Consider the following 14300-nt stretch of genomic DNA (forward strand, 5'->3'; position numbering starts at 1 on the left):
TCCCACGACTTCCAAGGGAACCAAATGTGCTAGATATGGATCATATGTGTTTTTCTCCAATTACAAGTGAGTTAATGAGGAATGGCCAAGTCATCTTGGCTTCCTCAGATGACCATATAAGTATGAATAGTAATTATGGTAGGCCATCATACTTCTGTAATTTTTTACATTTTAAATTTACCCACATTGTAAATCCCAGTTTGAGTGAATTAGGTCTCCAGATAATGAAGACAATGGTGGCAATTTGTAATGTATAGCTGGCGCTGTGAATAGATGTACTATGCCTCTGAATCTTTATTAATTTGAGTTATCTTCTGTTGAAATCGCAGGGTCGCATCGTAAAGGACATTCTGACGTATACTACGTCCAGGGGTGGAGCAAAACCCTGCTGCCGACTCTCCACAAACGATAGCATTACGCAGAGAGGGCGCGCGTTTGTGATTCGCGAGAGCTGGCCCTCCCTCCTAGTGGGTGACTTGTTAAAATAGTTTTCGGGCGGAGTCGACTGCAACTGGGATATATCTGTGTGCAGTGTGTACGCAGGAACAAGCCGTGTACAAGTCCGTCTGTTTTTGGAATTTGGTACTCCGGAGAGGGACCGGCAGACAGAAGCGAAGGGAACTGAATAAAGAAAGAGCACCACACAGTCGAAAATGTCTTCGAATAAAGACGATGGTGGATGGAAGAAGTTTGTATGGGATTCGGACAAGGGGGAATTTTGTGGACGCACAGGGGGGAGTTGGTGTAAGTATGCAATTCTGATATTTATGATCACGGTAATTGGCCATTGTGGCCAGAGGTTTTAATCGAAATTGTGATGGATCTCATATGGCACGATCGAACTTCTATTGGGCAGTATGGAACACGCACCGAGTCTTAATTTAATCTTGGCGCATAGCACCTGTTTGATTTGACTTTGCAGCAATGTGTGCTACAATGGTACGGTGTCACCGACTCTATATCATTGCCCATCGCCACTCGTTGTTCATGGCTCTCCATGTCTGTGTTGTGAGTAATAGCATACGGTGAACATGCGACCAGTTTTTGCTCATATTTCACTGTCCTTGCTAGGAACCTACTGCCTTATTCAAAATAACAGCCTACCGACTGTTCCAAGCAAAGATGGGTTCGCACATCTTAAATTAATATGAGAATCCAAATAGGTCGTTGAAAGACGGTGGTGGGAATATGCATAATACATTATTAGAACATGTTATTCTAAAGGTTCGAATCCTAATAGTACAGTAGGCTAGTTGATCACACTGCAGAGACTCAGCCGCCTATGCCTGGAAAGAGACTGGAACTCTCCATCGCAGTAACATGATCTATAAGTATTAGGATTGAATTACACCATATGTACATGCTGTAGAGACTTAGTTTAATTTCCGATGTAAAATGACACAATCAAAGGGTTAAAAATGCATCATAGTCCAAGGTGATTCAAGGTGATGGGGCCTACTTGGAATTATTGAGAGGACATTCCATCTTGTGTTACTATTCGATGTGGATACTGTGTCACTTTAATTAACAATGGAAATGTATTAACTAGACTAATTTTACTTTTCTCGTTTCTATCTTCACCCATGTCTTCCCTCGTCTCAATGTCACACAACTACCCGACATTTTCGGTATTCAGAGGATGACCAGCTGAGCGACAATTCATGTTGCAATTTTGCTTATTTACCTAACGCCCTCAAGTTGGTTGGTTTGGTCATTTACTTCAACTGTGTTTTGTGTGTATTATCTCAAGGCCAAAACTCGTTTTGGATCTTTTCTTTTCATTTTTGTGGTGACCATATTTTTTTATTTTGTCATTTTTCTTGTTTGGTGGCGGGGTTACAAGCACAACATATCATTTAATATTCAGTTCAATAAAATGAGAAGGAAACCTAAAGAAGTGAGCCTCCAACCCCACTACCCCAAACCCACCCATGTCTCCAACCAACACTGGTGCTCCTCATCCATCCAATTTAAGTGGTGCATAATTTTGTACAATGTGTGTGACACTATCCATGACTTTAATGATGACTCGTCTCCATTCGGCCACTTGCATGATTAATTTAATCTGTCTACAATGCAAGAACATATGTTTTATCTGGTGTGATGCATGGAGAGAGAGGAGATATTGAACCCTCGTCTATAATATGGATAATGTATGCACCCTTGTACCGGCCAATTGTGATCAGGGAAAACGCATGATCTGGATAAGACACTGGGTGGTTGTGATGTCGCCTGTTCCTTGGCAAAATTATAAGGACATCTTAAGTCCTGCGTAATTGATTGAAAGGGAACTGCTGTCTCCTATAAGATGTGACCTTTTGACATTGTCTTATGCACCACTAGGCCAAAACAGTACTAGCTCTGCAGGTCTGGTGGGTTGGGGCACCACTAGGCCTATACAGTAGTATTTCTGCGGGCTGGTGGGGGCAGCAGGGTTGGGGGTGACTTGAGGAGATTCTAATACTGTACTAGTACTATGGCTGGACTCGGGGCGGCAGTTAACCTAGCGGTTAAGAGCGTTTGGATGGTAACCGAAGGTTGCTGGTTCAAATCCCGAGCCGACTACGTAAAAATCTTGACAATGTGCCCTTGAGCAGGGCACTTAACCATAATTTCTCCCGTAAGTCGCTCTGTATAAGCGCCTCTGCTAAATTACTAAAATGCACTGTACCTGCAGGGCTGGCTTAATGCAGGGGCTTACCGGGGCTGAAGTCCCTGGGCCCAAGCCTGTGGGGGGGCCAAGAGGAAGCAAAATAATATTAAGTTGTTTTACAAAAATAATATTAAAAGATATGTGTGTGTGGTGTATATCTTTTTACTGCCAACCACAGGACTCGAGCCCGCACTCAATGAGTGTAGACTGCTGCTGCCACTCTACTAGTCATCAGATGGTGGGAGGAGACGCACTATGAGGCCCACATGGGTAACTGGGGGGGGGGGGGGGGGGGGGGGGGGGGGGATTAATACAAATAAACTGCATAATTAAATAGCCCAAGCCCGTAGAGGGTCCAAGATGCTTTTTAAAAATGTATTTGTATAATAAAAAATAAAAATGTTTTATCCAACCACAGGAGCCCCACTCTCAATGTTTGAAATCCACCAGAGAGCATAATTTAGCCACAGAAAATGTATAGTTTATAAAAAAAACAACTGTGGATTAAGTTTTAGCACGAGCACAGACCAAAATAAAGGAAACGCCAACATAAAGGGTGTTGGGTCACCACGAGCTGCCAGAACAGATTCAGCTAGCACATTTTGGTTGTTCTGAGAATGGAAGTGAACAGTTCACATGTTCTGGGAATGTATATATTTTCTTTTTAAGGTTGTAGGGAGGTTCTGTGACTGTTCTATGGTTCCCTAGAAGTTTTCCTGGAAGGTTTTATTAATGTTCTGAGAATGGAAATTCTAGGTTATTTGAAGGTAATTAAATAACATTCTAAGAACATGTTTCAATAAGAATAACACTGCTAGCTTAACTGTGTTGAACTCCAAGCACAGATCAGACACGTGAATTCATTTTCTTAGGCATTAATCATTCAAATGCAAAAAAAAAAAAAAAAAATGTATTGTGGCACGTTGTCAGTGAGATTTGACCCTATGATCTTCTGTTCTCTAGCCATGGAATTAGTGCAGCTAGCATGCATTTTTTTTACTCATACAAAGCTGTTCACTTTAGTCTATTTAAACAAACCTCCATTTTAACTTCTTGCGGATCATTGGGACGCTAGCGTCCCATCTGGCCAACATCCTGTGAAATTGCAGAGCGCAAAATTCAAATGACACATCGTAATATTAAACATTCATGAAAATACAAGTGTCCTACATCAGTTAAAAGCTTAACTTCTTGTTAATCCAGCCGCTTTGTCAAATTTCAAAAAGGCTTTACGGCGAAAGCACACCATGTGATTATCTGAGGACAGTGCCCCGCATACAAAAGCATTACATACATACTTTCCAACCAAGCAGAGGCAGAAATAGCGATTAAAAAAATAAATCACTTACCTTTGAAGATCTTCATCTGGTTGCAATCACAAGGGTCCCAGTTACATAACAAATGGTCATTTTGTTCGATAAAGTCCTTTTATATCCCCAAAAAGTTATTTGGCGCGCTTGACTCAGTAATCCACCGGTTTCCCTCGTTCAAAATGCATACAAATGAATCCCGTAAGTTACCAATAAACTTCTTCAAAACAAGTCAAACAACGTTTCTAATCAAACCTCAGGTACCCTAATATGTGAATAAACAATACAATTTAAGACAGAATAGTACTGTCATTACCGGAGATAAACAACGAAGTACATGCACTCACCGGAACGCGCTACAAACACTACAGCCAAAATGGGAGCCATTTACAAAAACAACAAATTCTAGCTCATTTAAATTAAATAAAAAGCCTGAAACTCTTTCTAAAGACTGACATCTAGTGGAAGCCCAAGGAACTGCAATCTGGGAGGTATTTCTTTTATATTCCCATTGACAGCCATAGTAATCATTGTTGGGCTGAAAAAATAAATTCTGGATGGATTGTCCTCGGGTTTTCGCCTGCCATATGAGTTCTGTTGTACTCACAGACATTATTTTAACAGTTTTGGAAACTTTAGTGTTTTCTATCCAATACTACCATGCATATCCTAGCTTCTGGGCCTGAGTAACAGGCAGTTTACTTTAAACACCTCAGTCATCCAAACTTCCGAATACTGCCCCCTAGCCCTAAGAAGTTAAAGGAAGCGAGCACTCATTTAAGACCAGATGTGGCCAATTAGTGGGTGTGACCAGCACACTTAACAAGATAGAGGATAGTTTTGTTTATGCTGAGAATGGAACGTATGTTTTTAAATAACTTTCTTTGAACGTTTACTAAAGTTTTCTTAATGTTCTGGGAACGTGACTTAAAATAGAACTATGAGAACCTGTAGAATACGTTTTATTTACTTTTATAAGTACTTACATTTCCAACAGAAGAACGTTGTTTCTTGAAGCTGCAATATGTAACTTTTTGGGCAACCTGACCAAATTCACATAGATCTGTCATTCTCATTGAAAGCAAGTCTAAGATGTGTTAGATCTGTTCCATGTGTGCTATTTCTATGCTTTCTGTTCTTAAGTTTTGTTTTCACTGTCAGTTTTGTACACCAACTGAAAAGATAGTATTTTTGTTTATGGAAAATATATTTCACAGTGGTTTAGATGGTACAATGATTCTCTACACTATACTTGCTTGTTTCGTAGCAAACTATTTTAGCAACCAGGAAAAGGCGATGTGATTTCTGCAACAGTGCCCCTAAATTTAACATTCTCTAAACAATTTGAGAACATTACTTTAAATAGAACCATGAGGAAAAGTTCAACTGAGGTACTGAAATTCCCACCTAAGAAACATATGGTTCTCAGAATGTTCTATACTAGCTGGGTATCCTGCACCATTCCCAGAATGTTGTGGAAGGTTGTATGCAAAATAACCATAGCACAACCACACTCTCACCAAGCTCTAAGAAACATACTGTATGGTTCTCAAGACGTTATGTGCTAGCTTGGTAGTATCTCGGTTTTGTATAAAAGCTGAGCATGCAGACTGCCCCCATTGTTAGTGGGACCTGAATGTATTAAGACCAATAAATTATCTGCGATGTGGGCACTATTTTTAGAGCAACCTAGTCTCTTGTGACAGGCCTGACAATTAAAGCTGAGTAGCTAGCTTGAGATTTGTTTCTGGGTTCTGAGTTTTTAAGAGCAACCAAAAGCGATTTTTGACAATTTGATTTACTCTGAAGCCTGAAGTTGTTGTTCTCCTGGCTACTACTGTATGATCTACTGGTTACACTTCATTTTCCTGCCCTCAGTGAAGAGTCAAGACAATGTCTACTGTTATAGGTGGATTACTATTTGGAACAGGAGCTTTGTGGTTCGGTCACCTCCTGCTCCCTCCATAGGAGACACAGGCTGCTCTGTTTGCATGCATTCTACCTGTATAGGTGTCACTGAGCCCAGGTGTGCATCCCAAATGGCACCCTTTTCCCCTATATCGTACACTTCTTTTGACCAGGGCATTACATGGGGAATGGGGTGCCATTTGGGACTCATTCCAGTTATGGATAGTCTGTGTACGGACCAGGAAGCTTAAAGTAGAAATCAGGTGGGCTTGGATTAGTAGTAGAGCCAGCCAATCTATTTATCTAATTTTTAATGTGTTGTGGTGCAATGGGCAATGACTGGGCAGTCTATTGCGGTTTGACGATAGGATAGACACGCATGAGATTGAATTGGTCCAGTTGGAATTGGAACACTGAGGAAACACTCTTCTGACGACACAGTAGGCAGACTTGCTGTTTCTCTTTCTTAAGCTGTACCCTTCTTGTCTCACTTTGTGGTGCAAGACATTGCTTATGTATTTATATTAAAATGGTATGCATTTTAAGTCCCCAACTCCACAAACACTACAGTCAAAAAATGAAAGTGGGGATCCACAGTCTACATGTCTGCTGTGTTTAGCGTACTGTACACACTGGCTCTGCAGGGCTGGTTAGGGTGGCAGGGTTGTGTTGACTTGAGCAGATTCTTAATAACTAGAGCAGATTCTTAACTACTGCAGTAATACTAAGGTTGGACTTAGGACTTCATTATGGGGAATGTTCCTTGTTTTTCAGGGCAGATTTAACATTCTACAATTGCGGAATGCTGGAGTTCTGTATGTGCTTTTTGTATGACTCAATTAAATGAGTGGAAATGGACCTTGTCAACAACATAACAACCAGATCTTAATTTCATGGCATCACTGGTGTTTGTAGTTTTTTTTAAAGGAAAGAAAGGTATGTCACAATCATCTGTCCTCCACATCTTTTGCATGGTGATGACCCATTTCTCTCTCTCTCTCCTTTTACAGTTAAGATTCTAGGGTTCTACTTAATCTTCTATGCTTTTCTGGCTGGAGTATTCATCGGCACCATCCAGGCCTTGCTTCTCACCCTCAGTAACTACAAACCCACCTGGCAAGACAGAGTTGCTCCCCCAGGTAAGGTATCACTGAACACTAGACACTGAGCCACTACTGCTGCCTGGGGATAAGAGATGGTGTCCAACCACAGTGGCTTTGTTTGAATTGGCACCCTATTCCCTACCCACTGGTCAAAAGTAGTGCACTATGTAGGTAATAGGATGCAATTTGGGCTGCAGCCAGAGTCTAACATGCATGTTTGTGTATCTCAGAGGGGTGGGTTATGTCCGTCAAACATCCTCTTATTGAATTTCACACTTTAACTCATTAAGGGAGTCCCACTGTGAGATATCAGCTGAATTGACATTAGCACTGTATGGGCCAGAGAGCAGGCCGGCACAGTACCGTTTTGAGGTCCGACACAGAGGACTCTTGTCTTTCAAGTAAACGGTGGGTGTCATCCATGCATGCAGCATGTGGAACTATTTTGGTACTGGTTCAGTGTTTATGGCCCTGGCTCATTTAGGCTAGCTTGTACAGTAGTATGCTTACATCCAATAACAAAGATGTACAGAAGTGCTTCTGTCAAAATTAACTCTGGTCTAGTAGTGAACTGAATCCTTGACGTTTTACTGTTTTCCTACTGTTTAAATGCTCATGTCGTATTGGACATTTTTGGTGTAGGTAGTGGGTCGGTCAAGTGTCGCAATTAATTCCCCTAAAGGCCTCCCACATGGGCAGAGGCCTCTCTTCCCAATTTGTTAGGGAGTGTAGTGTTTAAAGAACGAGAACTGTTCCCGTTTCCCATTATTGGACTTTGCATATTTCATGTCTTTCTCCACAGTTTCCTCTTTCTGAGAGGCTTAGTCAGTTTCGCTGGAGTCTGTTCTGATTACGTGGGTGTGAAATGGAGGGAGAAGTGCTAATTGTGAACTTTACAGTGTGGTCCCCTAACAGAGCTCTCTCCTGATGCCTTTGACTAGAGTTAAAACAGACCGTGAAGTTCTGGTAGACATTGCTTGCTTCCTTTCCCAGGGAGAGCTCTGTGGTAAACTGTCAACGGCAGATGCTATTCTCTACTTTATTTTCTCCCCTTACACAACACAACCCAATCCCACAGCACCAGTGCCCTTCCACAGAGCATTAACCCTTTCCTGTTGGTGTTTTCAACCATGACATTGTCAAAGACATGTAAGCTGCATTTGAATTGGGTCTAAAGCTAGTATCCCAGTCATGTCTGTCTGGGTGTATATATAGCCATGGTCTGCTCGGGGAACCTCCATTAGGAGAGGTAGCTAGGCGTTGATAGTGCGTTACTTTCCACAGGAGGCCTGATAACTGGGCCATGTCTTCACAACGAAGAGGACACTAACAAGCAGAAAGAGAAGAGAAGCATTACTCTCTTCAGACTCCTCACCTCACTCAGTCCAGTTAGTTCTCTTTAGTTTTCTGGTCATGAAAGATGGAACTTAGTGTGGGGGCTGGGCTGGTTGTAAATAAGGAAGTAGAAGAGAATGGGGGTGGACGTGTTTTGGATCTTGTGTCGTAGCGTAGAGACAGTTGTCTTTTGTTTGAAATGGGCTTTTCCCTTTTACTGACCCGTCTTTCCTGCTAAGAACAATGACAGGGATTCACCTTGTCTTCCTCTTCAAGACTGTTTTCCAAAGTGTGGACTCTTCGATGGATGACTGCCTCACTGAAAGACTTCATTAGAAAGCAAATTACACTGACTGTTCTTAACTGGTTTCATACTCAGTACTGTTGTGAGTTAGTGTAAATAGAATGGCCACAAGTCCACTGAAACATTATTGTCCTATTATAAGTGTGTATTGCTAATAGTACTTCACTTCTGTAACATTAAAACTGATGGTGACTGTCTGTTCTCAGGCCTGTCACACACCCCACGCTCCGACAAATCCGAGATCGCCTTCAACTTGAATGATGTGGAGACCTACTTGACTTACACCAAGGCCATGCGAGAGTTCCTGGTTATGTACGACGACGACAAACAGCGGGACCAGATGAAATACGAGGATTGTGGAGGTACAGGAACTGTTCCATTCCGCTCTCTACCCCCTACCCCTAGCTCCTAGTCCTACCCCTAGTCCTACCTCTAGCTCCTAGTCCTACCCCTAGTCCTACCCTCTAGCTCCTAGTCCTACCCCTAGCTCCTAGTCCTACCCCTAGCTCCTAGTCCTACCCCTAGCTCCTAGTCCTACCCCCTAGCTCCTAGTCCTACCCCCTAGCTCCTAGTCCTACCCCCTAGCTCCTAGTCCTACCCCCAGCTCCTAGTCCTACCCCCAGCTCCTAGTCCTACCCCTAGCTCCTAGTCCTACCCCTAGCTCCTAGTCCTACCCCTAGCTCCTAGTCCTACCCCTAGCTCCTAGTCCTACCCCTAGCTCCTAGTCCTACCCCTAGCTCCTAGTCCTACCCCCTAGCTCCTAGTCCTACCCCCAGCTCCTAGTCCTACCCCCTAGCTCCTACCCCCAGCTCCTAGTCCTACCCCTAGTCCTACCCCTAGCTCCTAGTCCTACCCCTAGCTCCTAGTCCTACCCTCTAGCTCCTAGTCCTACCCCCTAGCTCCTAGTCCTACCCCTAGCTCCTAGTCCTACCCCTAGTCCTACCCCCAGCTCCTAGTCCTACCCCTAGTCCAACCCCTAGCTCCTAGTCCTACCCCTAGCTCCTAGTCCTACCCCTAGCTCCTAGTCCTACCCCCTAGCTCCTAGTCCTACCCCCTAGCTCCTAGTCCTACCCCCTAGCTCCTAGTCCTACCCCCTAGCTCCTAGTCCTAGCCCTAGCTCCTAGTCCTAGCCCTAGCTCCTAGTCCTACCCTCTAGCTCCTAGTCCTACCCTCTAGCTCCTAGTCCTACCCCTAGCTCCTAGTCCTACCCTCTAGCTCCTAGTCCTACCCCTAGCTCCTAGTCCTACCCCTAGCTCCTAGTCCTACCCCTAGCTCCTAGTCCTACCCCTAGCTCCTAGTCCTACCCCTAGCTCCTAGTCCTAGCTCCTAGTCCTAGCTCCTAGTCCTACCCCTAGCTCCTAGTCCTACCCCCAGCTCCTAGTCCTACCCCCAGCTCCTAGTCCTACCCCCAGCTCCTAGTCCTACCCCTAGGCTCCTAGTCCTACCCTCTAGCTCCTAGTCCTACCCTCTAGCTCCTAGTCCTACCCTCTAGCTCCTAGTCCTACCCTCTAGCTCCTAGTCCTACCCTCTAGCTCCTAGTCCTACCCTCTAGCTCCTAGTCCTACCCTCTAGCTCCTAGTCCTACCCCTAGTCCTACCACTAGTCCTACTCCTAGCTCCTAGCCCTAGCTGCTAGTCCTACTCCTAGTCCTAGCCCTAGCTCCTAGTCCTAGCCCTAGCTCCTAGTCCTACCGCCTGCCATGACACAGACCTAAGAGGTGCTCGGTGTGGTGGAAGCTCTACTTAGATGGAGGTGGTACTATCATCTTCTAGCATTTTGCTTATTGAATCCTTTCTGACGGTCTAACATCAGGTGGGATAGGAACTAAGTGTCCAGGACATGGAATGGAATTGTGTATTGGCTTCAGAGAGAAGGTGTTTTTTTGTAATTTGTTTTTGATGAATTAGTTGAAGCGAGCAGCTGTGGCTTCCTGTGCTCAGTTGTTTATTTTTGATTTCTCCTCCTCCTGCCTTCAGAGCAACCGGAAGACTATAAGAACCGTGGTGACCTGGAGAGTGATGTGGGGATCAGGAAGGCCTGTCGCTTCCAGAGGAGCTGGCTTGGGCCTTGCTCCGGCATGGAAGACAGAGACTTTGGCTTCAAGGAAGGAAAACCCTGCCTGATCGTCAAGCTCAACAGGATCGTCAACTTCAGGCCACGGGTAAATATCCTAAGGACATATAAAAAGTTGACCTCTTGTACAAACTGGTCACTGTGATATTTCCAGTGGCCCCTGGTTGTTAGTTTATGCATATTTCCCCCCAAAGTAGTAGTACATTATTGAATACAAAATCTACATAAACTTTCTTAGGTAAAAGTGTTACTGTTTTTAGCAGATTGTTTTGCCTCCTTCCTCACTGTGTACCTGGCCTCCATTCTTTCAGCCCCCCAGCTCCAATGAAAGCATCCCTGAGGGAGCCCAGACCAAGGTCCAGCCCAACGTCATGCCCATCTTCTGCACCAACAAGGTAGACAGAATTAGATGGAACAACATCAAATCACAATTGATCATTCCAATGTCAGTTGACAGTAGTCAGTAAAGCAACATTGAAGCCTAAGGGAATGTTTACTTGAATGGGGGAATGTTCATTCTAGCAATTCTAGAATTGCTTTCGAGGAATAGTCCCCGTTCCGTCACTAAACCAGGCATTGTAAATGTGTTTCTGGGTGAAGGTCAGATGTCAGAATGACCAAAATAGCACCGTCTTTCTCCTTCTGACTGTCTCACCCAATCTCTTTGCAGAGAGAGGAGGACGCCGGTAAGATGGGTGAGGTGAAGTACTACGGCATTGGGGAAGGTTTCCCCCTCCAGTATTACCCTTACTACGGCAAGCTGCTTCACCCCCAGTACCTGCAGCCCCTAGTGGCCCTCCAGTTCGTCAACCTCACCATGAACACCGAGCTGCGCATCGAGTGCAGAGCCTACGGAGAGAACATTGGCTACAGCGAGAAGGACAAGTTCCAAGGAAAATTTGACGTTAAATTCACTGTCACCAACTTATGACCACAGTTAGGTTCATAGCACTTTTTCTCTCCAGCCCCCTCTCCCTCCCCAACCATTTCTCAAAAGTAACAAAATAATTTAGGAAAGGGAGTTGGGGTGGAAATACAAAGTTAAGTTAAAAAAATAAAAAAAAATCACAACTAGTCTTGAACAAAAGTCATAACATACGGGACGACACTTCATCTGTCTGCTTTACACTGGCTTCTCTGCTTCTGTCTAGGGTTAGAATGTAAGTCGCAGGAGGAGTAGCAATAGCATCAAGTATTTATTCTACTGTAAATGAATAATATTCCTTGAGCCATGGGGACATGTTTCATTTATGACTGTAAATTGTAATTCCACTACTGATGTGTAGCGAGCAGTGTTTTGTCCCCCTCCGTATTGCTGCCTTGTGTGGTTTCTATACATATTTTTGGAGTGTACAGTGCAGTAGTCGCATACATTGGTCCTTTCCAAGCCATGTTGTAACCTGTTTACTTATGTGAGCAAGCTTTAGCAGTCCAAGATGTGTATATACTATATATGAATACTTAATAATTTAAAAATATTGACACGGTACTCTCTGATCTCTTCTGACCCGTGTGAGGAAAAAGGCTGCACTCCAGGGAACTAGGCCTACTCTTTCCTTATTTTTGCCTTTGTCTGATTGATTGTGAGAATTTTCAAATCGCTTTTCTTTTAGAATCACTTAAATGTGGGATAAGGGTTTTATTACGCTATTGTTTCAGGCTTTTACTTCCTTTCGTTCTGTTTGATTCACTCTTAATGTCGAGTTGTGTCTCCGGGTTGTTGGGCTACTTTTGCCTGTTGTACGGCAACGGTGCTAACTCTGCTTTTTAAAGATGATTGTTTTGCTCAATTACGTCACCTCACAACGTGGTGTAACTTTCTGATGAATGTTTTAACCATTTTACATGGTGGAAGGAGTTTTATATTTATGTGGTTGTACTTTTTTAATTTAATTTTTTTTCTGCAGAAAAGTGTAATGTATAAATACAATACCAAAGTCACTGGTCCAAGTTGAGAATCTTATCAGAAGCAGTGCTGTACCCCGTGTTTTTAGGATTTCTTGTCGATGTTAAGTGCTAAACGTCAATGTCTAACATCAGTCACGTTATCAGGAGTTCTCATCCGCTCTTGTCATTTATTTAATCCCAGTAAGAAAAAAACCTGAAATAAAATGATGAAAACACAACTTTCTTTATTCCAGTCTCTCTCAAACAAGACCAATACTCCGCTGTAAGGACACACCGCACTAGTCTAAAGTGGAGTCCTCTCCTTGTCTCCTTTCCTTTCAATATGAACTGATCTGAAAGAACAGCACAGGTGAAAGGACAACCCCCTAGCGATGACCTCTGCTTTATTGCTGTGACCTTCCCTGTCCTTTCAGATCAGTGACGATGGAAATGGAACCACATCAGACCGTTGTATTCCTACCCTAGTCTGGGATTGTTCAGTGAAACAGTCTGGTAGTAGCTAGTGTTCAGAGAGTAGTGAGGATTGGCAAGGAAAAGGGTTGTTTATGTATTTTAAACCCTGCAAAAACACTTGTTAGATTTGAAATGCCCTTAATTAAAAGGAGACCATCTTCATCCAAACGGACTCCTTATCAACTCTAACCAGATGCTAACAGATCAGGGAGGAATAAGTGCTGCCAAACCAGCTCCCCTTGGTGCATCTGCCCTTCCTCTGTTTTCCTATTGCTAATGACTGTCAAGGTCAACTCGGTGAATTTCAGAAGATTTGATTTGACCTGTTTTTGTGTTTTTTTTCTTTGTAACAACGTGACAATAGAGAAACCGTTTGTCAAATTATTTTTTGTTGCGTTGTCGGCTTGGAAAAGACTACAAACCACCTACAAATCAAGGATGTTACAGAGAGCTGTCAATGCTAAGTAAGGGATATTATGGGTTTTTTTCTCACTACTAGCCTCAGTTGCCATGGTTACCACAGCTCATCTCCTGAGAGACTGCCGTGGTTATCGCAGCTCCTCTCCTGAGAGACTACTGCCATGGCTACCACAGCTCAGCTAGCCTCCAGGCTTAAGACACATCACCTGGGTGACTGACTAAAACCATGCTGCTCATTCTTTAAAAAAAATATGTTTTATTTAACTACTGAGATGCAGTGCCTTAGACCGCTGCGCCACTCGAGAGCCAATGTGGAAAGGACTAGTCCTTGGTCATGACTCTCAGGTCCATTTCTGTACACATAAGTCATTGGACGAAGGTGTCTTCTGTATTGGGGAGTTTTAAGAGCCCCAACACTCGGTCTGAACATTAACACTCATCAGGACCTCATCTTTCATATCAGCAAGAAATGATTTTATAAAAACAAAAAGGTAAATTGATAAACACCTTTATAGGGTTAGGATTAGTGTTCCCACATGGCCATATCGCCAGGTTACAGCGCGTGTTTACCAAAGTAATGATGGAAGACAGAGGGACCACCTGTGCTAATGAGTTATCTAGCATGCGCCGAACACCTGTGTGTATTGGAAGAAGTCCTCCAGAAACGTGTTGTAACTGACAAATACTGTCGGCTGCAACTGTCATAAAGCCTGTTAAAACAGTGTACAGCACAGGAGGTTGGTGGCTCCTTAATTGGGGAGAACGGGCTTGTGGTAATGGCTGAAGTGGAATGGTATCAAATACACCAAACACATGGTTTCCAGGGGTTTGAT

General features: G+C 43.5%; 1 protein-coding gene across 1 annotated transcript; it reads left to right on the forward strand.

Annotated features, from left to right (window-relative positions):
* Positions 1-516: 516 nt before the first annotated feature.
* LOC110528727 (sodium/potassium-transporting ATPase subunit beta-233) lies at positions 517-12812 on the forward strand. The gene is made up of 6 exons (XM_036982191.1): positions 517-744; positions 6882-7010; positions 8820-8975; positions 10590-10774; positions 10998-11081; positions 11357-12812. Exons 1-6 carry the CDS (start codon positions 654-656, stop codon positions 11615-11617), a joined length of 906 nt encoding a protein of 301 aa, XP_036838086.1. The 5' UTR covers positions 517-653; the 3' UTR covers positions 11618-12812.
* Positions 12813-14300: the final 1488 nt, after the last annotated feature.

This window comes from Oncorhynchus mykiss, chromosome 7 (assembly GCF_013265735.2).
Source record: "Oncorhynchus mykiss isolate Arlee chromosome 7, USDA_OmykA_1.1, whole genome shotgun sequence".
Lineage (NCBI taxonomy): Eukaryota > Metazoa > Chordata > Actinopteri > Salmoniformes > Salmonidae > Oncorhynchus > Oncorhynchus mykiss.